The following is a 26,177-nucleotide window of genomic DNA, read 5'->3' on the forward strand; positions in this document are numbered from 1 at the left end:
TGGCTGTCATCAACTGCTGTGTTGATAAATGGCATGGTTATGCTTCTGTAAACAAAGATCAAATTTTGAAAAGGGGTTGAGTGCAAAAATAATGAATGTTATTATTAATATGGTGATGAACACTTGTGAATCAAGTTGTTTTCACCTGACATGGTCATGAGACAGACTCATACCATACTCCTACGCAGCAATATCCCATAATAGTCTCATAACATTCGACCGGAAGTGGAAATCAGTGTTTGGAGATGGTTTCGGGCCTACCCTGTGTGGGAGCTAGAGGCTTATACATAACATTAGGATATGTGCGTTATCAGAAAGACAAAAGATTGTATTATTTGGCCACTAGGTGTGCTCTTCAGAAGTGTACTAGTATTGCTAGCCTCCCTTGAAAATTGTCCTTTTCTTGCAGTGCTACAATCAATGGAATTTTCAATCCCAAAAAGTTCTGCATCTTTCATTTCACATGTAATTTGTAGAAACTTGTACCACTTTAGATACATATTGCTTTGTCTACTGCCATGTGATTGGTGTCTACTGCCATGTGATTGGTATCTAAAGCCAAATGTTTACCTTTTTGTTTTGGCACCCTATTACACCACTTTCAAAAACAGCTGTACAGCGGCTAAATAACAATGTGAATTTTATAACGTGCCTTTTCTCCTGAGGGCTCGAGGCACTCACAATTATTACCCCTGGCACAGATCAATGGCGACACAACAACCATTTATACTTCCTCAACTCCCTGGGAAGCACACAATCCATTGCAGCCTTTATATAAGTGCATAGGATTAAAGCATTCACATTGCAACCTCTATCCTACCAGGTACCCAATTATACAGCTGGGTTGACTGAGGTACAATTGGGGTGCAAATCTTGCCCAAGGACTTTTGTCATTTAAGAACAAATGACAGCGATAGGGCTTAAACCTGCAGATTCCAAGCCAACCACTCTAACCATTTGCCTGTCATAACTCCACAAAATGTAAACACATTGATGGTGTAATAAATCCATCTACAACTCATGAAGCAGACATAGAAAGGTAGCCAATTATCAATAATAAAGAGTACACACATTTAGTTGAAAATTAATGATTTATTAATCTTATCCAAAAATACATAATGTAAATAATTTCAAAACTTTACATCATCTGATGGAATCTTGTACCTCTGAGGAATCTCAGAGAAAATAACGAGATACCACTACAATCAAAATTAATATAGATGAAATATTTGTGGAAAAAAATTCAGACATTAATATTGCGAGTGTCGGGCTCATATGTAAAGCATATTGGTAGATATACAATACACTACCATCTATTTAATTGAATATTTGATACAAAAATGTTTTAGTTTTAAAACATTAGACACATTTTGGGATGGAAACCTGAGTACTACCTGAGTACATGAGTTGTAATATATATATATAAATAGATTCCAAGTATTGATATTATGAATTCATAAATGTTGGCTCAGTAAAATTTCCAAAATTTTGAAATATATGCAGTATAAAATACTTACATGTGACCAAACTACAGAGAGTTGATATGGAGTTTCAGTCAGGCAGCATGTTTTTTTTTACGTCTCACACAAAAATTTTTGTTAGAAATTACACAAATGAAATACACGTACTGATAGCATGCTCACACATGAAATGTTACATTTTATTTCACTGTGAACACAAATAAACAGTTTTGTTTGAATCTTGATGTTGAAGTTGATGTATACACAGTGAGCTAAAATGTATGATTTTGTGTGTATGCATGCTTTCAGCGTCTGTGTTTTGTTTGTGTAATTCATAACAAAAAACATTGCATGAGACTTGAAAACATCATGCATTACTTACTATATTCACATTTTTAAGATTTTAATTTAAATCCGAACTTAAGTTTATCAAACTAGGTTTTTCTTCAATATATCTGTAAGTTTCACTCCAGAATGGAATGCAAATATTAATTTATTTCAACATTTGGAAACAATTTGTATTGCATCAGAATCAGATATTTGATTTAGTTATTGTATGATGTAAACATCTATGAAAAAAAATCATCAAATTGAAAGACATAGTACTTCTTCCTGTAATCTGACATTCATAAATGTTCATTTTTTGATAAGTTAATGTGGAATTTGTGTCTAGGTGTAGGAATTATTACAATTACTGGAATGAGATTGAATCCCATTGTATGAAGTACCAGTGTTTTCAGTGTATGTCAAAATCACAGAAGTTGATGTAGAAGGCATGAAAACTGAAACAGAGTTTTGTCTAACTACCTCTCTACAGTTCAAACTTTGAAATATGGTGGAATATTTTATTAGATTCCATAAAAATGACATGTCGGCATAAATTAATTCTGACGCCTTCTTGTTTGTCGATGTGTGATTGTTCTGCCTTCTGAAATCAGTAATTATCAGGATTGTTAGGAAATATTCATTTTCTTATCTTATCACAAGTGTAGTATGAATAAATTATGTACATTCTAATTGCATGTTGAATACTTATTCTTAATATCCGACCTGCAAGCCATGTCCTTGAGATTAGGAAGGTTAGCAACATAATCAAGTCAAGCAGGCCATTGGTATTCAATGTACTGTTGATAGCATACAATACACTGAAATGAATTTTCACAAAAAAACTTCTCTTGCGAAAAGAGCTACATAAATGCCCAGCAACAATACAAGTATTCTACAAAGATATCAACAGATGATCTATTTACATAGAGAATGTTTCTAGACGTCCCCATGTTGGTCCAACTTTAACTTTTACTGGAAGTGCAACCGACAACTTTATAGCTTGTTCCATTTCTGTTTTCACAATCTGTGCCACCTGGAGAACGTCTTCCTGGTTGACTTCATAAATCAGTTCATCATGTAACTGAAGGACAAGATAGCCACCAGAGGGGTTGCCAACGATTGATGAATGTAGTCGCTTGCTTCTTCGTCGTTGGGAGTTGGAATCTATAACAGTAGCATGAGTATATACAATTTTATTATAAAGATAGTCAAGGATTTGTTGTTTTGGTTGCGAGACATCAACACAAATGATACCTGTATAATGTACATATACTTTAGGTCAATGTTAACGCTAGAATTAATAGTTCCACTGCTAGACTGTTATACTTTCTAATTACTGGACTCAGCTTTTCCATGTGACAACTTTGTATTAATCAAAGTCCATAACAACCATTTTATTACACAGACAGTACTCTAACATCCCTGATTCTAATGTTACTTGTTTTGTTCACTTTGTCCAGGTTACAAAACAGACAAGGGTGCATAACTTATATTTTGAGACCAGCATTCTTCACATTAGTCACCCCTCTATCCCTGACATCCATGGAGAACACTGGCTCTGCTGAGTAACTGTATTTGCCTATATTCCATAACTAGCATTGTAACCTACCATTACTAGTTTCATTCTTCACTCTATGGGGTTTCTTAGTTGCTGGGAATACTTCACTCAGCTTGTTATCAATATTGACCATTGCAATTTTCACCAGGTCAGCAGCAGAGCCTTGAACTGTGGTGTTGACGGCCTGTCTCTCAGCATGGTTTCTAGAGTGAATGATAGCATCATGTATGGCAGGTAGAAATCTCTTTCTGCCTTGAATAGTTTGCACATAGCCGTGTTCCTTGCAGAACGCGATGGTTTCTTTCATGTATGTTTTCAATCCTGCAAGACAAGGTGATTCATTGAAAATGACGCTTAAAATAAGAGAAAAGTTACCAACTGACCAAATAAGTGTAAGAACCAGTGTTGTTTGTGATGTCATCACCTGAGGTTTTTCCCATAAATCTTTGTTGGAAATCCCCAAAATAGCTGAAAACATGTCTAGTGCAGTAGAGCGTCTTTACAACATCTCAAAATTGAAAAAGTTGTTGAGGTGCTATTTTATCTTCCAAAATCATATGCAAGTTGATAGCAGTAATCACACAAGGGTATTAAGGGTAGAAATAAGCCTATACTGGACTTTTCGATTAGTACCATGATTGTGTACAGACATAAACAAAAAGTAAAACACAGCAACACAATGATATTGATTCTTCACCTGAGTACTTAGTTTTAAAACTTTCAATGAAGTAACCAGCATCATCTTCAGATACATCCAACTGTTCAGCCAGTGCCTTGGCTCCAATACCATAGATCATACCATAACAAACCTACATAAGAAATAACACAGAGGGTATATTCAGAAGAAAAAAACCCTTAGAAGGAAAGCTTACAAGAAATTATCTATAGTGGAGTCATGATGGTCAAATGGTTACTGTAAGTGGATTGGCTTTTAAACTGCTTGTTGCATGTCTAAGTCTCGCCATGGCTATTTGTTTCTGAGTGGATAATGTCCTTGGGCAAGATTTGAACCATGACTGTGCCTCAGTCAACCCAGCTGTATAATTGGGGACCTGGTAGGATAGATGCTGCAATGTGAATGGTTTATCCTATGCACTTACAGAGGCTGCAATGAATTGTATGCTCCCCAGGGAGTTATATAGGGCAACTGCACACATATAGGTATCTGTGCCAAGGGTGGTAATTGTACAGAGCTGCGATCATTACCAGTGTTTTTGCTAAGGTCTGGCAACCCCTCGGTAATACAGGAGGGAAATTTGGTAAAATTTGCAAAAGATTTCCATACCACATACCACAATTTTGGTGGGGAACCCTGGTAAAGTGACTGGAAAATCCTGGTAGATTTGACCTGCTTACCACCCATCACAAAAACACTGATGACATCCATTATGAAAGACAGTTTATAAATATGAACTATTACCGTTATTATTATTATCTTCTAGCCTAATCAATTTGGAAAGTACCTCACAGGATAATATTTATACAGAGGTTAATAGATTACAAGTAATGGGTTCCAAGTTTGCCTCCGAGTTGACTTCACTTGTTGAAATATACTGGATATGAATTTGATGTTTTAATTTAGTGAAACACTGACTGTTCTTACCTGTTTGGCTTGCTGTCTTTGTTTATCATTGACTTCATCAGGTGACAGTGCCTTCCATTCAGCAGCAATCAGTTTGAATACATCGCCACCACTGCTCAGTATTCTTAACAATTTCTTATCTTTGCATAGATGGGCAATGATACGTAGCTCTAGTTGGGAGTAATCTGCTGCTAACATAACACCTCCTATTAGACAACGATACAAAGTACAAATGAACTGAAACATGGGTGACGTATCTAGAAATTCCTGAAACAAACAAACCAATGCCAAGAACTGTTCAAGAATGACTAGTGAAATACAACACTAAGTGTCTGATTAAGCCCACCTTGAACACATTATTTCTGCCTGATGAACATATAGGTTATATATTATTTTATACATCATTTATAGTGTCTATCTTTACCTTTGTAAGGTACAAATGCATGTCTCATACTAACAGAGAAAGCATTGCCTTGTACACCATCAGTACACCCAGCGGACTGTGTGGTCTGTCTATGTCTAGTCCTACTGGCCCTGCCTTGACGTTTACCAGTGTGAGCCATACTAACAGAATCACTGCCTTGGGTTGGACTTTCACCGATAACAGTTGGCATCTCTATCTCAAAGTCTTTGGGTATGTTTTGTAGGTTGGGTTCTGACATAGTAACTCTACCTGTAAAGATAACAATATATTTTCATATTTAGTTCATTATTATTTTGACATTATCGAAAATGGACCAATGTCTTAAATGCATAGTGTAAATGTATCTTTTGAAAGAGTTGATGTATTTTACTGCTTTCCATGTGTGTGTGTGTGTGTGTGTGTGTGTGTGTGTGTGTGTGTGTGTGTGTGTGTGTGTGTGTGTGCGTACGTGTTTATTTATGTGCATGATATCACATCCTGGTATAGTGAGTTTATTAAAACCACTGTCATCATTGCATTCAGTAAATTGTATGCTGAGAAAAACAATTCTTTCAATTCTTCCCTTTTAGCCCCAAGCTTCATGACTTTGTAGTTATTGTTTACTAACAGTACTTGCATTGTGATTCAAAAACATTTCTAAAATGCAACATATGAGGGCACCATTTCCAAAGGGTTGTAACCAATTACTGATTAGGCTTTGGTCTTGCCAAACAATTCTTTCCTGAAATCCATTGCAAAAATTCGTCGGTAAAATGCTACAATCAAAGATCAAAGTTAGGTATACTTTATTCTAAATGCTTTAGAAAACCAAAGAGTATACAATAATTGAAACATTTGCATATAAAAGTTTGGGATGTCGAGAGTCGTACCTGTAGCAGTATGTATCTGACACACTCCATAGATTCTATCCATTTGTAATTTACAATTAGACACTTTCTCTTTTTGTAAGGGATAGACTACTTTGGACATAGCTGAGTTGATTCTCCTCCATTCTAGAATGATTCCTGGTAAAGAGTGGAAAGCTTTCAGTTTCTGCAGTATGTCCTTAGCTGTGCTGAATTGCTTGGGGAGTCTTTGGCGCCCTCTATTGGTTGTTCCTAAAGTTCTCCTGTTTTGCGGCATTGCTGGATCACCATTTGGAGGTAACTTCAATTCGACGTACAGAACCTGGTGATTTAAATGCAAGTATAGCTGTGTTAAAAAGGGGGGAATTTTTTATTTTTTTTTTTTTTTTGGGGGGGGGGATATTTGATAAATATTTTGGATAACTTCTTGTTGTTACAGGGAATACAAATTTATGTAAATTTGAAAGATTACAGTGAAATGAGCAATTTATACCACATTTTTCAAAAAGAAGGTATATCAGGGCTATATTCTAATACATCATATTTCATAACTCCACCAATCCAAATATTTGTTACATTACTTACCTGGGCAATGTCATCAGGTGATGTGAGACAGAAGCTGTGATTGACCGACTTGTATGCCTGTTCTTCTAATGCAGCCAGTTTGGCCATCATGATATTTTTTTGTGTTTCACACTCCCTGTCACTAAAACCCATACCATTGAGTTCCATTCTAGCTAGAGTCATCAACGATGGCATCTCAACCTACATACACACAAGTAGAAAAAAAAATTCTTTCAAAATTGTCATGAAAACATGAAATCAGAAGGATACTATGAACATTTTGTTTTATTAAAAAATCCTGAATTTCAGTGATAAAGGATAATTTCACCAAGACACAGTGACATATATGGTGTTGTCACTTTACCATCAGTGAAGCTGTGTATTTTTTTAACTGACCTAGCCAGGCCATTATTTTTTCAAAAAACATTTGGTCAGATCCAAGAAATATATAGGTATGAGAAACAGAGAAATTATAAGAACTGCTCCACACTGTAACATACATCTTCACATTGTAGATATGCAATTCTAGAACAACTCTATAATTTTCTGGGGCAGTCATCTCTGAGTATTTTTCTGTAACACAATTACAGACGATGGATTGCCTAGCTTAATCGTACACCATTACAGGCATAAGATTATTTTCCAACTGAGAATGTTTACTAACCTGAGTAAAAGCTTTATACAGTCCTTCAGTTTGTAAGTTACATGTCAGCTGATTCATCAATGCAAATACTGTAACTGACTCTACCGTGGCTCTCATCCTAGCACTACCTGGATTCTGGACTACCACACCAAGACCACCAGTACCAATACCACCACCAATACCTAGAAAATACCAATTGCTCAAATAATCAACACCACCACAATTATTCAACTGGACAATATTTGATACACTCCAGGAAGAACAATACAATGCAACTGCTAGTAAGTCAATATGCATCGCCCAAATTGGAAGAAGAAAAAATTCACAGATTTGGACAGCATTTAGTGTACTACTTAATATACAACATCCATGTACATGAGAAAGTTAGAAGCAAGAACAGCATACATTTACACTAACACTCACAAATAAGGCATATATGTATATATACATAACAGCCAGCCATGTGTGTGTGTGTGTGTGTGTGTGTGTGTGTGTGTGTGTGTGTGTGTGTGTGTGTGTACATGTATGTGTGTGTATGTATGTATGTATGTATGTATGTATGTATGTATGTATGTATGTATGTATGTATGTGTGTATGTGTATGTATGTATGTATGTATGTATGTATGTATGTATGTATGTATGTATGTATGTATGTATGTATGTGTATGTGTGTGTGTATGTATGTATGTGTATGTGTGTATGTGTGTGTGTGTGTGTGTGTAGGTGTAGGTAGGTAGGTAGGTAGGTAGGTAGGTATAGTTATGTATAGCTTACTTTTTCTTAGTCATATTGTCTGCTGTATAGTGTTACTTGACATATTTGATACACAAGATATTAATACTGTATATCACAACTAGAGTCAAAAGTCAGAGTTTGTTTACCTTCCAGTAGGTGACTTTCTGATGGTAGAAACTGATGAACCATTCTGTGTAGATTCTTCTCCTTGACCCCTGGGTCAAGTAACCAACATGCTACCTTTGGGTCTTGACATCTACCACTTAGTAAAACTCCACAGCTGGTAGATAAAATCTTGAACTGTGAACAAAAGCGGAGAAATGATCAGAACATCTGACAATGTGCAAATACAAAGTGGGTATTAGGTTTCTAACATTATGATTCAGGTAGGAGGTTATTTGTTTGTTTTATCAGCTAACCTTGTTTTAGAATATTGATCTAACTGACTTGCTATGAAAGTACAGTTGGTGTTCATGGTTTGATACACAGTGAACACACTATCAATATCACTGTCACTCATCAAATCACATCAGAGAGATATACAATGGCATTCTTTGTGAAAAAAGCAATAGCAGACTAAGACTATCTGGATAATACAATAGAAGTAGTAGTGTGTATGTGTGTGTGTGTGTGTGTGTGTGTGTGTGCGCGCGCAAAATCTTGTAATGTCTTCAGTCTTCAAAATGACAGTCACTGTCACCAACCATTCTGACTAATGTTCTTCTTTTGCTATTTTATTCCTATACAGAGGACCTAAACTGTCACCATATAGATCAATGCAGATAGTTTCAAATATACAATACTGTACAATCTGTGCTGTCATTGTCTTAAAGATGTAAGTCATAACAAAAGATGTCACAGAAGATGCAAAATTTGGTTTGTGTGACTCTCTAGGTCAGTTCTACTTACATAGCATAGGCTTGACATGTTGTACAACTCCAGCAATCAAGATAGACACTAAATTAACTAAATTTATTGTTTGATGTAGTAGGTTGCACAAGTGAGTGATAGTGGTGCATCTGCTGTGCGAATCTAATCATCCTGTGATCAACATATCACAACAATAGTTTTAGTTTGTGTCTATCTTGGAAAACCAAAACCTCAATTGCTAGTCTGAGTAGTAACATTAAGTGATCCGCATCACTGAGAAAGAGTGTTTAGGAAGTTGATGCTATGACAATTGACTGATGATATAAATTTATCATTACCTGTTGTTTGGCACCATAGAGTACTTTAGTTACTGTTTGTCTATGTTTATTTTGTGATGATTCTAGTATAGGTTTAATTCTATCCAATCTCTTTGTCACTGAAAGGTTGGTATCCAGTGGAGGGGCTGCCATACTGTCATCAACATCACCTACAGACAAACAAAGTACATGTAGTATTGGGTTGCCGGTGGTCATGTGGTTAACTTGTGTGACTGTTACAACTATAGTTTGGATTTGAACTTGCCCACCACTGGCTGGGTTTGATTAATAATCAACCAGATCTGTATGTAAGATTTGAAGGGTGATGCTAAGCTTGACCTTACCAAACAATTCAGGTTTCTCTTTGGTACTCCAGTTTTCTACTGCTTTAAACAGGAACAAAGGCAAGGTTGATTTGATCTTAGCTACATTCCATTATCTTTAGGGACCTCATTCTCACCAATGCTACATTGCACAACTTTTCTAAATATATTAGCAAATCTTGGTTAGAAGAATGAGGCCTGCTATACACTGGGTGAGGCATTCTGGGAAACATACACAGTTAGGAGCTAAACACATCTTCAGTCTTTGTCTTAAACAATGCCAAGATTGTCAGAAAGACAGTAACTACATGTACTTACTAAGATTTGATTTGGACGGTAGGCTATACTATGCATTGATAACCCAAAAAAGAGAGAGACAGACAGACTTACAGACAGACAGACAGACTTACAGACAAGCAGGCAGGCAGGCAGGCAGGCAGGCAAACTGATAAAATAAGCATCTTTATCACTCCAACATACAGACAGACAGACAGTACTTACCATTACTATTAGTTGCATGAGATTGGAAATTGACATAATTAAAATACATCTTTCTGACCCCAACATACAGGTAGAATGACAGACACTTACAGACAGTAATTATCATTAGTTGTATTAGATTGCAAACTGACATAGTAAGCATCTTTATCACCCCAACATACATACAGACAGATAGATGGACAGACAGACAGACATACAGACAGTACTTACCATTAGTTGTATTAGATTGCAAACTGACATAGTAAGCATCTTTATCACCCCAACATACAGACAAACCAGTCAATACCAAGTCTTCACCATCCACGAGAAAGCCATCAACAGGCGAATGACTTACTTTAGCTATAATTATAAAAATAATAATTATCAAAATTTTATATATGAATACAAGTGACAGATCATATTAAGCAGTAGACTAGTAAGCGGTTCTTTAGACGTTGTCAAAAATACCACTAAAATTGTAAGATATATGTATGGTTTGGACCTTAAGCAGTTTTAACATTGTTATATAACTTGTAGGCATTTGTTGGCCAATTACAGAACTTCAACAAGAGTGTTACTTTGAATGGAAGGTTAACATATACCAAGCCAATTAGACATCCATCTGGGTGTCTTCCAAATCAACTTTGTAATGATTCAAATAAACAACAAGTTATCACACAAGAGGGAAATAGTGAAACAAAATTACCAATATTGTGTCTCTAGTAGGGATGAAAAATCTTTGATTTTATGAAGAAATCTTTGGGGGCAAAATCATGGTGACCTACCTTTGTTGAATTTAGCACCAATACCACCACCAGGCTGTGTAGGGCAGTGTTTCTCACAGGCCACAGAGAGTGAATATTTTGTTTTACTTCTCCATTCTGTCAAAAATGTCTCAAATAGTTGAGTATCAGCACACACATCAATAATGGTAAAACTACCATCAGTGCAAGGAATGCTAGGAGATGGTGTCAGTTCACTTGTGCATTGTATCTTTGGAGATTGGGGTAAAACATCAGGCTCTTTGGTGCATGGCATTTTGGGAGTAGGTGAGACATCAAGGTCCTGGGTACTGATGTCTAAACAAAGATTCAAATCCTGCTGTGTAGCTACATCATCTTGATGTGTTATTTGAGCAACAGTGTTTATATTGGAATTCAGTAATTTTGTTTCTTGAACACTTCTATGAGTGTCTTTAACATTTGCAGTCTTTTGTGTTCTCAAAAAGAAGGGTGAGAATCGATTGTTGGCAAAGCCTTCTGTGCCACGCATAAACTGTGGTGTCTTATTAAGACTGCATTCATCTGGTGGAGTGGGGGGAATGACATCACTCCCACTGTCATTTGTTACACTTGGGCAATTACGTTTTGGACTGACAAGGTCCTCGGTGTGTTTTGCTTTCCTGGGATCTCCTTCATCACTTTTTCGTTTCCGCCTTGTTTTGCCAACTACTCCACTGCTACTGGGGTTCTTTGAGGTCATGTCTTTTACGCTACTAGAAGTTTCATTTTTCTGTTGCTGATTCAAAGTTGATTGAGTCTTGCCGAGAGTGGAGATGGCTTTTCTGCTTGACTTTGGTGGACTTTTGTACCCGGCAAACATATCCAGAATGGCCACAGTACCAGGACTAAACTTGGATGTATCTTTCACAGTACTTGTACCTTCAGATGAAACTTGTACATGGCCATGATTAGTTCCACTCTCTGTAGATACTGCATTGATGCCGTCGTGTATGTTAATGCTGGGGTTTTGTACATCTGGTTCATCGAAACAGAGCTTTGGAACAGATTGTGTGAATCCCATGTCACTGAGTGAAAACGAGTCACTCATATCTGCAGCTATGGCTAGGTCATTGGCTAACTGAGAATATGGCACTACAGCTTGATCTTTGTTAGTTTGGATTCCTAGATTTCCCCTTGGTACGGGACTAATGCTATCCAAGACATCGGTCTGTTCTTGTACTTCAATTAGTCTCTGACTATACAGGCTAATTTTTGGTGTGTGGACGTTCTCATTGTCTTTTTGAATTGGAGTACTGCTTATCATATTCTGTGTCAGTGCAGCATTATCTGTACAGGTGCTATGGAATGTCTCACTCATATCCATAGCTAGTACCAAATCTTCCTGCAAATTGTCGTAGGAACATCCATCTTTTGGAGCCTCACCTTCAGGGCATACATTTCTGTTCATTCGATTGTTTGCTTTAAGATTTGTCGGTCCAGGCACAACCAACAAGGGAGAAGCACACTCAGACATCTTGTTTATCAGATGTTTTGATACGAGATGTTCAGTTCCTAGTTTGTCATTTTTCTTACTGTCTTTTTCACCAGCCATGCTGACATCTTGTTTCTGCAGTTGTGCATACAGCATGGTCGTTGTTTCATCCTTATTCTGCATTGTAGCACATGATGTAGAGATTGCAATATCCTGCCTGTGACTAGGTGACACATGCTCAGAATTGACATCTCTCTGTGTACAGAAATTCGACATATACTTCATAACTTGTGAGTCAACTGAAGTCATACTCACGTCCTGACTACAGTACAAACTCTGTGTGTCTACGACCTCCATATCAGCTGAAGTTGTTGGATGCTGATTTTGGACACCTTGCATCTCCGTTGTCCTTCCAGCTCCAAGTTCAAGGTTATGATCTATGGAAGCCATACTAATATCAATGTCATCATACATATCAAGACTCTCTACATCATGTCTGTTTTCCTGCAATGCACAGTTATCTTCACCTGTAGCCATGTCTAGGTTCTGGTTTGGACGTCTTTCATCATTCTGATCATAAATACCATTTTTGTCTTGTAATTCTAAATCCATCTGTGTTGACAGCTTATCTACAATGACTAGACTGGCTTTCAATGATTTGTCCTGTTTACAAGCTGTCTCTTCTCCCTGCTCTTCATTAGCAGTTACTTGTTCCAGAGCTTCATCAAGTCTACGAGAATTGCTTGTCCTGCAGTTTTCATCCTTGGCTAACTTTCTCTTTCTGCTTTCACATAGCTCTTCAACTTCAGAGGAGCAAGTTTTGTGTTGTCTTACTCTGTCACCCATCTTCTGACAATCAGATGGTAAACCAGCCTTCTTTTGAATCGTTTGTCTTGTCTTGCAGATGTCAACAATGTGAGTGTTCTGAATACATGGATCAGAGTGTTGGTGTTGCTGTGGGCATGGTTGATGCAAGCCAATCAGTTCAGATGTAGCACTATGTCGTGTTAAACCAGTATCACTATTGCCAGGTTTTACTTTATCATCACTATCTATTACTTGTGCCTTACAAGCAGTCAAGCTTCCTACTTTGGTGTTACTACCATCTGAGTTTTGTTCCATTGTATGGATGTCAACGGTGACGGTCTGTTTTCTACCAGATGCAACATTCTTAGATTTGCCAGGTGGTGACAGAATAACAACAGGTGCAGTTCTATCATCTGTACTTTTACATTTCATGGTTTCATTCTTTGGTGACTTGCTTTTCCTTCTTCCCCTAACCCTACTCAGGATAGCCTTCCTTTCACTAGAGGATCTTGACATTGACTTTGATGGACCATTAATAGGAGTATTCATCCTTGACCTTGACCCTCCAGTACTTGTGTTCAGACTAACATTACCTGGTTTCCACTGTATACCCAGTAAGCCTACATCTTGCTGCACAAGTTGTTTGGCTTCTGATACGATTAATTTGGCTGCCTCAGACTCTGTCAACCCTTTCTTGCCAGTAGCCCAGATACAGCGTGATTTTCTCCTCTCAGCTGCCTCATATTCTTCTTCATGGTCAGCCTTCCTAGTGCTGTAACATAAATACAAAGACCAAATTGTAACACACATCACTTTTCAGACTGAACTGTATGCTCAAACTCCATGATGCGACTCCTATACTTTGAATTTTCAGTAACTTATTTGTCAATCTTTTCCATATATTGATTAGTGTGAAAAGAACTTAAAAATGTAAACAGAATTTCACATTTTACCCATTAACAACAACAGAGTAACACATGAGGAAGATGCAGCACAGATGTGTGATGGAGGGAGAATGTTAAGATATTGGCCAAAAGAGAATCAACTGTTCAGATATAGGTACAGGAAATAATTGATACACTAGTATGTTTTTTCAGAACTGGATTTTTTTTCCCAAAAAGATCAAAAGCAAGCTTCCATAATATGGCAAAGTTTGGAGATATCTCAGTGAAATTCATCTCCGTGCTGCATTCAGCCTTGATATCAATCAAAAGTCTAAAAACATTCGTTTAGTATTTGACATTACCTTTGAAATGGAACAGCGTTCCTCAGCAAGTGTTCGATGTCGGTAGGACTGGTCTGAGCTATAACTGCCAATGAATGATAACCACCATTGTACAAAACTCTGGCCCTCTGTCCATTCAGTAGAGATATACGTACCAACTCACACAGTTCTCGCTGTACTCCAAAATTCAATCTGCTTTGGAACTGAGCTAACAATATCTCTAGATTGAACCAACCCAGTCTATTACAGAATACAGTCACCATACCTGAGAATATAAAAAAAAGATATTACATTAAACACCAATCATGAAATTGAAGGTATTTTCTTTAAACTCGTTGCTGTAACTGGAATGTAATTCTTTTTCATAACAGTTGTTTTTACCTAGTTTGAGATTGTGAAAATGGAATGAAAAAGAAATGAAGTGGGACAGAAATTAAAAATAAAATGCAAAATATTAAGATGCCATATCCTGTCACACAAAATACAAAAATACTTAGTATATCTTCTTTGTAATACAATTGGTACATAATGAAAATCACAGTGACAATATTTTTTTTTATATTTAGACTAATATTTAGTATATTTGTACTTTTACTATGTCTTGTTGTTTTGATATTTACCTGCAAAAGTAGCAGCTGATTGTTGTAGAGACTGTAACTGTCCTTTTGTGACTCCATACTTTCTGGACAGTACATTTAATGGTGCTTCATTGACAAGTTCTTCTAATAACATAGCAGTGTAGAATCGTTTGTGTATAGCTAACAATCTCTGTTGTTTGGTGGTTACTGTTGATGTACCTCGTTGGACAGTCCGAGCAAGGAAACGCTCTTCTACTCCTACCAGTTCACCGACCCGTTTTTTGTCGGTTGAGAGCGATTCCCAAATAGCGAGATATTGGTACCAGTCGGGGGAAATTCCTTGGTCATATATAGGAGTGACCTGAATAAGTCGAGGTCAAAGGTCACAGGTATTGTCAATTTAAAGTAACATAACATAGGATAGATAATGATTACAAAGTCAATTGCTTTTGGTTGACTGTCAACAAGTTTGGCCTACAGGATTCTCTAGGAGTCTTCACAAAGCAATGACTTTGAATGCAAAATAATACATTGTAGAAATGTACATTTCAATGTTCATTTAGTTTCCCCAATCAGGGTTGAACAGAGGTTTTGTGTACACCTGTTTGTTTGTTATTTACAAGGTATCTAGAAAAATGCATTAGTGGATTCAGATATAGATGAAATTTTGTGGAAAGACTGCCTTTGAGATATGGATAAGTTGATTACAACAGATACAGCTTGATATCTAACTTAATAACGTCTGAATTTTAGTGCAAATTTAGAGGCGCTTGACATTGCTAGCCTTAGCCATCAAACTCCAACCCTTGAGAGCACTGTCGCTGTCTTTGCTTTTTTTCAACAGTGCAACTGACAACCTTATTAGGAGAACTGCTCAGCATTGGCAGAGATAGGCTGTTGAGTGAGTGTCCTCTCCTTTTTATGCAAATAAATGAGTCATTTCATACAAAGTAAAAATAGAATATTCATTTATACAACAATGCACAAACCTGGTAAATTATATGGAGTTCATTTTCAAGAACAAAACTCTTCCGTGCTCTTTGTAGTTCAGCAAATACAAGCAAAGCTTCATCAGGAGAGAGTGATGAGGAGAGTGTGGCAGAACCTAACTGACTGGCATGATATTTCTGAACACTGCTTTCATCTGAAATAACAACACAAAATTTGGTATTCCTGGAAAATTTAATTGGTTGTTGAAAGTCATCATACGGATGTGGGCATATGTATCAGATGAACAATGCACATTCATGACTTTCTCTGAAGGTAATAAGCACTTAGGAGTCATGGATATGCAGTGTTCAATTAATACATATATGCATGTCTGCTAACTCCCATGATGCAGGAGTAGAACACTGCTAGAACAATGAAGGTGGAATGAAATTCAATTTGGTAATCGAGTGAAATTTATGTGATATGAAATCATGAAATGGCTCTTCAGAACCCAAAGTTTATGAAAATGCCTTTATGTCCTGGAGTGGCGTTCCTCTTGAAAGGTACATGGGTGTGATATAAATTACATCTGTCAGTATTATTTTGTTTCATGTAAAGCATTACATAACCATATTTACTCATCACTAGTAACCATGATATCTGTGGCATACCAGTTAGGCAAACCAAATCAATGATATGATGTAATTTTTGTGCACGACCAAAAATGGCTGTGTCATATTGATCATAGAGAAATTCATATGCATAAATCTACCTATACTCTGAGGAGATGTTACATTCACTTCAATACACATATCAACAAAATTTAAATACTAGATAAAGTTTATGTAAGAATTTATTGACTGGATGACATATCTCAGTAGTGTTACCAGCTGGCCCATGTCCATTTCAATTTAAAATTCCAACTTGAAACACCAATTTTGGAGTATTGCTCTACAAAAATACAAAACATAAACCCAAAACATTGCAAATAACACTCACCATTGTTGATCCTTTCAAGTCGAATGAATTCATTATCTTCTAGAAACCTAACACAGCACTGTATACTTTGTTGTGTGTTGTCATTACTTTGATCACTTTGAGTATCCAAACTAGCGGCAAGTAATGTACTACCAGCATATCTTGTCACTTCATCTGGTGTTGATGCCACTCCACTAACTATCACCTAGGATACACAGGTGTACAAAGATATAATTCAGGTACTCTCAGAAAGGATTGAAATTACAACGGTCTATATACTAGTTTGATGAATAGAATATTGTAACAATTATATACTAGAATAGACTTCAATCTTGCTTTTCATATTTTGAAACTTTGCTCAGAATGAACAAAAATTTAGCAAAATAACAACAGATGACAAATAGCACCAGTACTACCAGGGTATGATGAAAAGTTTATTACACAAGCTTTCAATTCAACCTATATGAGACGTCACTCTGACCTGGTTGACATGCCCAATCATCAAATGCTCAGTACAACTTTGTTATGATAGACCTGCATATTATGTGTATAACTTTTTATCTTATGTGGTACTAAGCTGATACACTTTTGTCATTGCTGTTCAACTTGCTAAATAAATAATAAATGATCCTGTTCAGTTGGGTGACTCTATAGTCATAGTGATTATAGAGCTATAAATCTTGATGACATGAGCACCATCACCATCATCAGAAACCAATAAGACAAACCTCTAAAATAGCCCTTTTCATGCTGGAAGTGGTTCCTTCTCCTTTCTGTTTGATGAGACAGCTTTGTACCGAGGGAAGCTGTGATCTCAGTAGTGTGGTTCCTTTACTCTTTTCACTTGTCTTACATACTAGGATACTTTCACCTTCAAGTTAAAATGTCAACAATTAGAGAACACATGATATGATGGTTCAACTATGGAATGTTGTTGACTGTATACACGTATAGTATACCTCAATAAGTCAACATGTTCTATGAGATCCATGGAGACAATAACAATAAGTTGTGATCACAAAACTGAACAACATATCATAGTATAACCTGACTGGTGTACCAGTAATTGATTAAAATAAAGTCACTTGATACAGAGGTAAAATATTAAGTTTCTATTTATTGAACTCCCAACCCCCCCCCCCCCCAAAAAAAAAAAAGAAAGAAAAAAAAGAAATTAATAAATAAGAAATTAATAAATAAATAAATTATAGTGAAAAAAAAAAAAAAAATAAAAATAAAAAGATTCAAGGAGAACACGCAGTCCCTATATTAGCAAAACCTGGATCACCATATGGTGAGCGTTCAAGTACCAGACTGAAGCAATCAAAAACTTAATAGCCTTGCTCTGGAATCATATTTTGTAGTACCGTACATCTGAACTTAAAAATAATTAAAAAACCAATCAAAAACCAAAAGCTTAGTGCACAGATAATTTACCGAGTATGTTTCAGCTAAATCACTCATACAATTCAATCAAGATTTGTCGTATGGACTGAAGTAGTTTAAATTATATAAAAACTTTGTACCTTGAGTGTCGACTCCTTTCCTACCAGCTCTGCCAGACATCTGTTTATATGTGAGTGTATCTAAAACACTTCTGTTGAACATTGGTGTTCTAATTATAACTCTCCTAGCAGGTAGATTGACACCGGATGACAATGTTGATGTTGCTATCAGAATCTTTAACATTCCTTGTCTGAAGGCGCCCTCTATGATATCTCTCTCATCAAAGGTAAGACCTACAAACAGTATATATTTTGCACGTCAACGTCATTACATGAAAGGAACGTAACTTTGAAATGTGCATTAGAATGACTTTTTCAAAACAATTTGAGTTTACTTACTGAGTTGGTTTAGTAGCTGGTTAATGAAGTTTCATTGGTATGTTGTGTTTAAAAGTACCAATACCTTTTTACTAAATCAATCAATCAAATAATTTGTACAGAGCCAAAATCCAATACTATGTAATGTTCTATGGCTCTAAACAGGAAACAATAGTAGGTTGTTGTAATAGTTAGAGAGCTCTTGCAAATAAATAAACTAAACATGTAGTATATGTGTAAAGAGACCTATATGAATATACTGTCGCACACAACTTAGTACAAACCATAGACCCTCCACCGTGGAGGGGCTATGTACAAACACAACACTCTTTAGGTGTGGGTATCACCAGTTATATGATACAGCAACATTGCAGAGATCACTAATCTCAGAAACTCAGACTCTTACAAATGGCAGCAGATACAAATCTGTTTACATACAAACTTTTCCAAGACCAACAACAGGAGGTGCAATTTAGCTTGCTTGTCATCAACATTCAAGGCAATATTTCTGATGACTGGTCAGATGTAAACACAGTGCATAAATAAATGATGGGATTGTAATAAGAGATATAGTTGTTGTACAAACCTGCATGGTGATAGGCCACAGCATACGGCACTGTTCTCTTCAACACAGAATCTATACCGACAGGAGTTCTTTTCAATTGTTCTATCACGTCAGTTAAACCTTCTCTGTTGAACTGAGTTGGAAGTACTTCAGATGCTTTCCTGAAACCTGGAGGATTAGAAAGAAGCTGAGTCAATGCCATTTATCCAGATAAATAAGACTCCAATGGCAATAAAGTAGCAAAGAAAGGTAAAAACAATAGTCAAAAAAATAGATCACGGGAACAAATGTAGGCATTGTGTTTTGTGAAAATTTCCAAAAGACAACGCCTGACTAGCTTCTTCTTTAATATACAACTCAGTGTCCCATATTTGACTAAAATGAGTAGAATGTTGTGTTAGCTAACTTTGTGTTAGTCCTTGATGTTTCTGTCCGGTGTTCTGTTGAAAGTTGTGGCTGCTTGTTTGAATAGTTCTAGATCTGTTATGTTAATTATTTCCGGTGGTATACATGTATTGTTCCAATCTCTGATTGTCCATGGAACAAATGAGTATTTGTGATAGTCTAAGTGTGCTTGATGTTGGCATACATGTAGCTAATAGGAGAAGTTCTTGAACACATGAATATTTATATCTGATCTTCATGGCACCACTGGCACTGATAAGACAGTAATAATATGAAGACAATAGTAAAGCCCTACATAATCCAAAGTTTTGGTATAATGTATAGTAGAGTCAAACATACATTTGTACTATCTGTAACATTAGGTGATATAACATTATAGAACATAAACAGACATGTTAGATACCAACACATACCTGCATTTGTAAACCCAGCTGCGATGACACCGCCACCACTCAATACTTTATAGATCTGTTTAGCTATCATCTCAGACAACTTTTCACACCAGTTTTTAGTGGGACAGAATATCAATACAGAATGTCCCTGTGATATCGTTTCAAAGCATAACGGGATAATGTGTTCATCATCTCCAGCAACTTGCATGGTTTCACTGATCTCACTCAGTTTCTTCATCTCAGAGTTGTAGATGGTTGAACCAATCTTGATGCATTCAGTTAAAGGTACTGGTCTAAAATCTGTCTTGTAGAGGTCAGCTTCCAGCCATTTGGCTAGAAGGTCAAGGTTAGGTAGGGTGGCACTCATGCCGATTATCTGGATGGGATTGTGTTTTGTCTTGTTTTCAGTTCTGTAGAAATGTCATCATAAAATAATAATTATGTAAAACCATTCAAAGGCTTTATGTAGCTCTTAATTTCTGATTGCTTCTATCTGTACAACAGTGTACCAGTTGCCAGGCCTTTGAAATATTCTGCGATGGAGCAGACCGAATCATAACGCTATAAAAAATACCATTTCTGGTGATGAATAAAATTGTATTTCACTTGGTTCACACTAACAGACATGCCAAGTGTATCACAATGTGTTACATGTAATAGTCATCTGAACTGGGTTTTTTTAAAGACTGATTATTCGCCTCTTGTTGACAACAGAAACATAGGCTCACTACTGGTGAATTGTTGTCTAGCTACAAACAAACAAACGGAACATATTAAATGTTGCACTGGTTATAAATGTCCAAGAAAGAACAGAACAGATACCGAAACACAAATACCGACAACCATAAATGTACACAAAAGAAGTTGATTTAGTGTCTGGTACACAAGATAAGACTACTGTTATCTGTATAGCAGTACTTCAAATTTGCATCAATTTGTGTCTTTCTATGTACAAATATCAATATGTATGTCCCTTGTACCAACAAAATGCTATTTGAAGGATGTGATTAGACAGTAAACAAATAATCAGGTGTAAATTCTGAAATTGGGTTTTAAAGTTTTCCCCACTATGAGGCGACGTCAACAGTGCCATCATGTGATTAGAACCAACTATGAGAGGTCAGCTATGATGTAAACATAATTACCATATATTCAATCATCACTGCAGGAAATCATAACGTAAGTTTAGGTATGATTAACAGTCACTAGCAAAACGCTAGGTGTGGTAGGGGAAAGGTGAGAGCAGAAAATCCCCATGGATTCTGGGCCAAGTATGAGGCCAAACCTCCTAATATTTCAGCAGGTTGCAAAGCAAAAGCAGAGATGATAATAAATGCAATAAAAACAAAGCAAAATCAACTTCTCCTTTGATCAGATTTTCATAGTACATGTTATGATGTATTGTGATGATACATACCTATCATTGGAGGTGTTGTTAGGTTGTACTTTACTGCTGACATATTTAATCTTGGTCAGTAGTAACTCCAGTAAGTAACCTCTGTGAGAGTCCCCTACCATGTGTAATTCATCTACCACAATCATACCTAGAATAGACAAAACAAATCACATATGATTTACAGTAGTAACTCCAGTAAGTAACCTCTGTGAGAGTCCCCTACCATGTGTAATTCATCTACCACAATCATACCTAGAATAGACAAAACAAATCACATATGATTTACAGTAGTAACTCCAGTAAGTAACCTCTGTGAGAGTCCCCTACCATGTGTAATTCATCTACCACAATCATACCTACAATAAACAAAACAAATCACATATGATTTACAGTAGTAACTCCAGTAAGTAACCTCTGTGTGAGTCCCCTACCATGTGTAATTCATCTACCACAATCATACCTAGAATGGACAAAACAAATCCAATCTAACACTTTACATACTGGGAAGAGTTCAATTTGATGAAATATAACTTAAACTGTAAAATAGTAAAGATGTGCTTCAGGTGTTCATCTATATAGACTGCCTAGCCTCTATAACAGTGAGTATACTGGGCCATTCAAGACTTTCACAAGTATTTGAATGAGTAACATGATTTGAAATTCACTTTTTGTACCTTGCTGCACTGCAAGTTTAAGTTAACAATAAACATGTGGTTAAAAAGGTTTGTATTTTAAATTAGGTCTTTCTCCCTTGAAGGTCAGGGGTGTGGATTGTTTCAGTAAATTCACAAAATGTATTGAAAATCACTGTACTAGGGGGTCATAGGCATACTGTACATGGCATGCTAAGGGTTAAAATATTCAAACTAATATGTGTGCCTACCTAGTTGATCTAATTTATTTTCTTCCAGCAATCTATTGACTAGACTGTTAGCTTTTTCTATAGTACATACAGCTACATCTAGAGTATTGAAGCCACCAGCTGGTGATTGGTTCCCCATATAGCCTTCCACTCTGACACCAGCTTCCTGGAACATCGTCTGCAACATTAAATCATTGTGAATCATATATCAAGAGCAAATTATTCTCAACAAATACATCAAATAGTAAATACACAACGAAAAGTAAACTTCTTGTACTACTTACTAGACTTGGTTGCTAATTATTTGCACTATATTTGGTACTTTTCTTTGAGATAAAAAAGTCTATAAAATAATGCAATTCCTTCTTTCCTTTCATTCTCGGAATACAAACATTTAATTTGTATCAGGTTATATTTACTGATTGAAGAGAAATTTTCAATATATTTTCAATATTACAGCCCAATTTTTGTTCTTGTAAAGAGACATTGTTGCGCTTATTATATGAGGAAGATTAAAAGCAATGGGGTTTCCTGTTAGGAGATTGATATAGTTCAATGTAGGATAAAAAATTAAACTCTTTTAGTTTGGGGAGGGGGGGGGGGGAGGTTTGAATCATCTTACGTCTCATCCTACAAAAAGGATTATACATTGTACTTTTAATGGTATCTGTTTTGTACCCCTACAATATTTCTAAAAGTAGCACCAAATTGAGAAATGATAAAATTTTTGCTATGCTATTAAATTGTAAATGTATGGCACAGAAATACATTTTGTACAGTAAAGTGTCAACAAAAGATCTATTTTTCCTCTCTACATACTGGCTGTATATTTATGTACATGTACTACTATATACTGATTTGAAATTGATTGTGCTGTCTGAATAATTATCAATTTTGGCTAATTGAAGTCGGAGGGGGGGGGGGGCATCTAAGGCCTAACTAAAAGTATTTACCTTTTTTTATACTACCCTGAACTATTGATCTCATGATCCCCTTATTCAATGAAAATAGTCAGATGCAAAGACTTGCTGGACTTTGAAAGAATGTGAGTAGAACATTTTACTGTAGTGCAAATTGCAGCAATGTAGGTCTAGCTGCTAGATCTTGGACTTTCTTCTGAAAGGTGCAATCGAGGGCCAATGCTAGCGACCTTTGGTCACCACAGTGAGCAGAATAGCCTGAGGGGTCTAAAAGCAAGACTAGTGCAATGTTAGCTATCAATGCACCAACCTGTAGCTGCTAGACCATTGAGTTTTCCTTTGATATTACAAACAACCAAAGATTGCACACTGATGATTGAGGGTTTTTGTTCAACTACCTTCAGAGTACAGACCTGAGGTCTTTCAAGACAATCAATGCACTTACCTGTAAATAGAACATTTTTTCTCTTGCCACAGAGACAAATGGAAGGATAACGATAGCTTTTTGCTTGGTTTCTAATACTCTCTTCAATATCAACAACTCAGCCACCATGGTTTTACCAGCACTAGTAGGAGCTGAATAGACCAAATTACTACCAGACAAGACTCTCTCCTGACTCAGACACTCTGCCTGCCAATCAAACATCTGAGTGATACCTTTACTGTGGTAAGACTTCAAGACTACGTCAGGAAGACCCCAAGATGATAGTAACAGTTTGTTTGGTGTTGATGATGATGGAGAAGTATTTGGGTTGATAGATACAGAGGTCTGAGATTCAAGTGTTACATTCTCGGCTTCAAGTACGCATGTAGGGAATCCTACAAAAAAAAATGAAGATACGTAATGTCCATGAACTCCACTGACATACAAAATTGTTAATCCCAATCTTAATCCAAAGTTGGACTAGAGACTGTGTGGTTTGTACACACACAGCTAAGACTGTGTGACTTAGTAAGTTGATAGCATCTATTCAACCAGGGTCATTTTATTGCATGACACATACCAGGTTCTTGTAGCATCTTATCAGTGAAACTATGGCCATTCTTTTGTTCAGGAACCAACTTTTTCTATCACTCTTCCAGCTAACTGTTTGGATAGGATTAAAATGTAGGTGTCAGTCAGATACACCTTAAATTTTAATCCTAAACCAACTGGGCTTTAGACTGTGCGAGTTAGACAAGTTATTTATTTATTTAAAATCTGATTAATTAGATAAACCCAGATCAAGCCATAATTACCTTGTGAAGTTCCCTTTCTATTGCTGTTATCCGCTGTACTGATAGCCAAGTTCTTGTCGTTGGCTTTTTCTCGATTAGTAATTTTATTATCACTGCTATAACCTGGACTTTGTGAGTCAACACAGTGTACTGTAGTGAGTTGTTCACTATGTTCATCAGTTTCTGAGTTCTGCCAAATTCCTGCGAATAGTTGTTTGGGATTGACAATCGATGGTAAACTGTCATCCTGACTATTGTCTGCCACTTGAGGGCAGTCATACACTGGTGGGATTCCTTTTTTGTCTGTCCGACCCTTGTGAGTCTTAGGGATGTTAATATTGTTTCCTGTCGCTGCTGAGGATGTCTTGTCTCTATCAACAGTTGAGACGTGTATTTCCTTCATGCCATGGTTTTCACATGTGTGTGGATAATTTCCATTAGAAGTGATTTGCTTCTTCGACTGGGTTGTAAATGTATCATTGGTGTGGTTCACTAGAGTGGTGTTGTTAATTCTTGGTTTATTATGACAAAACTTATCCTTGGTGGAAATTGCAGTAGCATTGTTCGACTGCGTTTGCATTTTACTCTTATTTGTTGAAACTTGCGACATCTGTTGTTTGGGCTTGCTAACTTGACAAGATGGATGCTGTCGAGTTTCTGGTTTATCAATTTTAGTACAATTGTCAAACTTTGTGTTTTTATGTCCCATACTGGGTGCACATTTGCTTTTATCTTCTGCATTGTTCCTGTTAGGGGTGCAACAATAAACATCGACATTCCCATGATTCTGTTCATCAGTTTTTTGTTGCGAAACCATAGAAGAGCTGCCTCCCTGGTTACTGTTACCTTGGTTACTATCATTGTTATGTAAATGTGTATTGTAATCTTGCTCTATTTGGTTGGCTGCCATTAAGACATCTTCATCCAAATCAGATTCAAGACTGGCAATTGATAAAGAACTCACAGAAAGCAAGTCTCTTCTCTCCATATCCTCAGTGCTGCCTGCAGCCCTGGGAAAATTTTCCTTGTTTTGCTGTAAGTTTCTGGGAAACCCATCTTCAGATTTTGGTGGAAGTCTTGAACGGCTAGCATTTTGTAACCTAGGTGATCTTCTCGGTATGGCAAATACATTTTTATCTTTCTTCTCTTGATCTCGAGACCCATCACATGCTTTGTCAACTTGAGGTTGAAACTTGCACATGTTTGGTTTGGCAACAAACACAGTATGTTGGCCGAGCCTCTTTCTCCTTTGTACTGTTGTCACCACTGTCTTTGTTCTTTCTTCACACTTAGTAGATCTTTCCATTCTCGTCTCACTTCCCATTGGCTCATAATAGCTGGTACCAGTACCAACCAATCCCTTGTTACCATAGTTACCGACATTTGGCTTCTGTTGCCGCCATGTTTGTGACAGCTTCTTCATTATTGGACACCTAGCTACAGGTTCATACCATCAATATTCAGTCTGTTGTCATCGTAACATTCCTGTATCCTGCTAAACCTCTACATGTATCCACCTGAACAACAACACAGCATAGACATGCATAATTAAAATATCTTTTGTCATGATTTAAATACTGAGACTACATCACCAAGGTACTACTACTAGTATTAATTACTTTACTCACTCTACATGTAATGTATGTTGCCATTTTGGACTGTATAAAGGGGAGCAAAGGTGTAGTGGGGTTAATTTTATCCTAGCTGCATTCCTATACTATTATACAATGTAGG

The 26,177-nt window shown here is 36.6% G+C and overlaps 1 protein-coding gene across 1 annotated transcript; it reads right to left on the reverse strand.

The window, feature by feature from the left end:
• Positions 1–2,706: 2,706 nt before the first annotated feature.
• LOC144433296 (DNA polymerase theta-like) lies at positions 2,707–25,866 on the reverse strand. The gene is made up of 24 exons (XM_078121603.1): positions 24,465–25,866; positions 23,671–24,044; positions 22,327–22,483; positions 21,465–21,591; positions 20,115–20,457; positions 19,272–19,437; positions 18,389–18,601; positions 17,591–17,733; positions 16,880–17,067; positions 15,944–16,091; positions 14,997–15,315; positions 14,398–14,641; positions 10,916–13,923; positions 10,362–10,490; positions 9,349–9,497; positions 8,287–8,440; positions 7,425–7,585; positions 6,782–6,961; positions 6,221–6,518; positions 5,352–5,600; positions 4,949–5,133; positions 4,043–4,154; positions 3,397–3,666; positions 2,707–2,951 (listed from the first exon to the last, which is right to left on the reverse strand). The coding sequence occupies exons 1-24, from the start codon at positions 25,864–25,866 to the stop codon at positions 2,707–2,709; spliced, it is 8,964 nt and encodes a 2,987-aa protein (XP_077977729.1).
• Between the last annotated feature and the right edge of the window lie 311 nt (positions 25,867–26,177).

This window comes from Glandiceps talaboti, chromosome 3, assembly GCF_964340395.1.
Source record: "Glandiceps talaboti chromosome 3, keGlaTala1.1, whole genome shotgun sequence".
Lineage (NCBI taxonomy): Eukaryota > Metazoa > Hemichordata > Enteropneusta > Spengelidae > Glandiceps > Glandiceps talaboti.

Bases quoted from the DNA above. Each gene is read 5' to 3' on its own strand.
- LOC144433296 (XM_078121603.1), bottom strand. From the start codon at position 25,866: ATGAAGAAGCTGTCACAAACATGGCGGCAACAGAAGCCAAATGTCGGT. The intron at 15,316-15,943 runs GTTTGTGCATTG...CGACTTATTCAG, and splicing joins AACTCCATATAATTTACCAG to GTCACTCCTATATATGACCA. The intron at 9,498-10,361 runs GTAAGTACTGTC...GTTTGTCTGTAG, and splicing joins GCAATCTAATACAACTAATG to GTGATGTTGATGACAGTATG.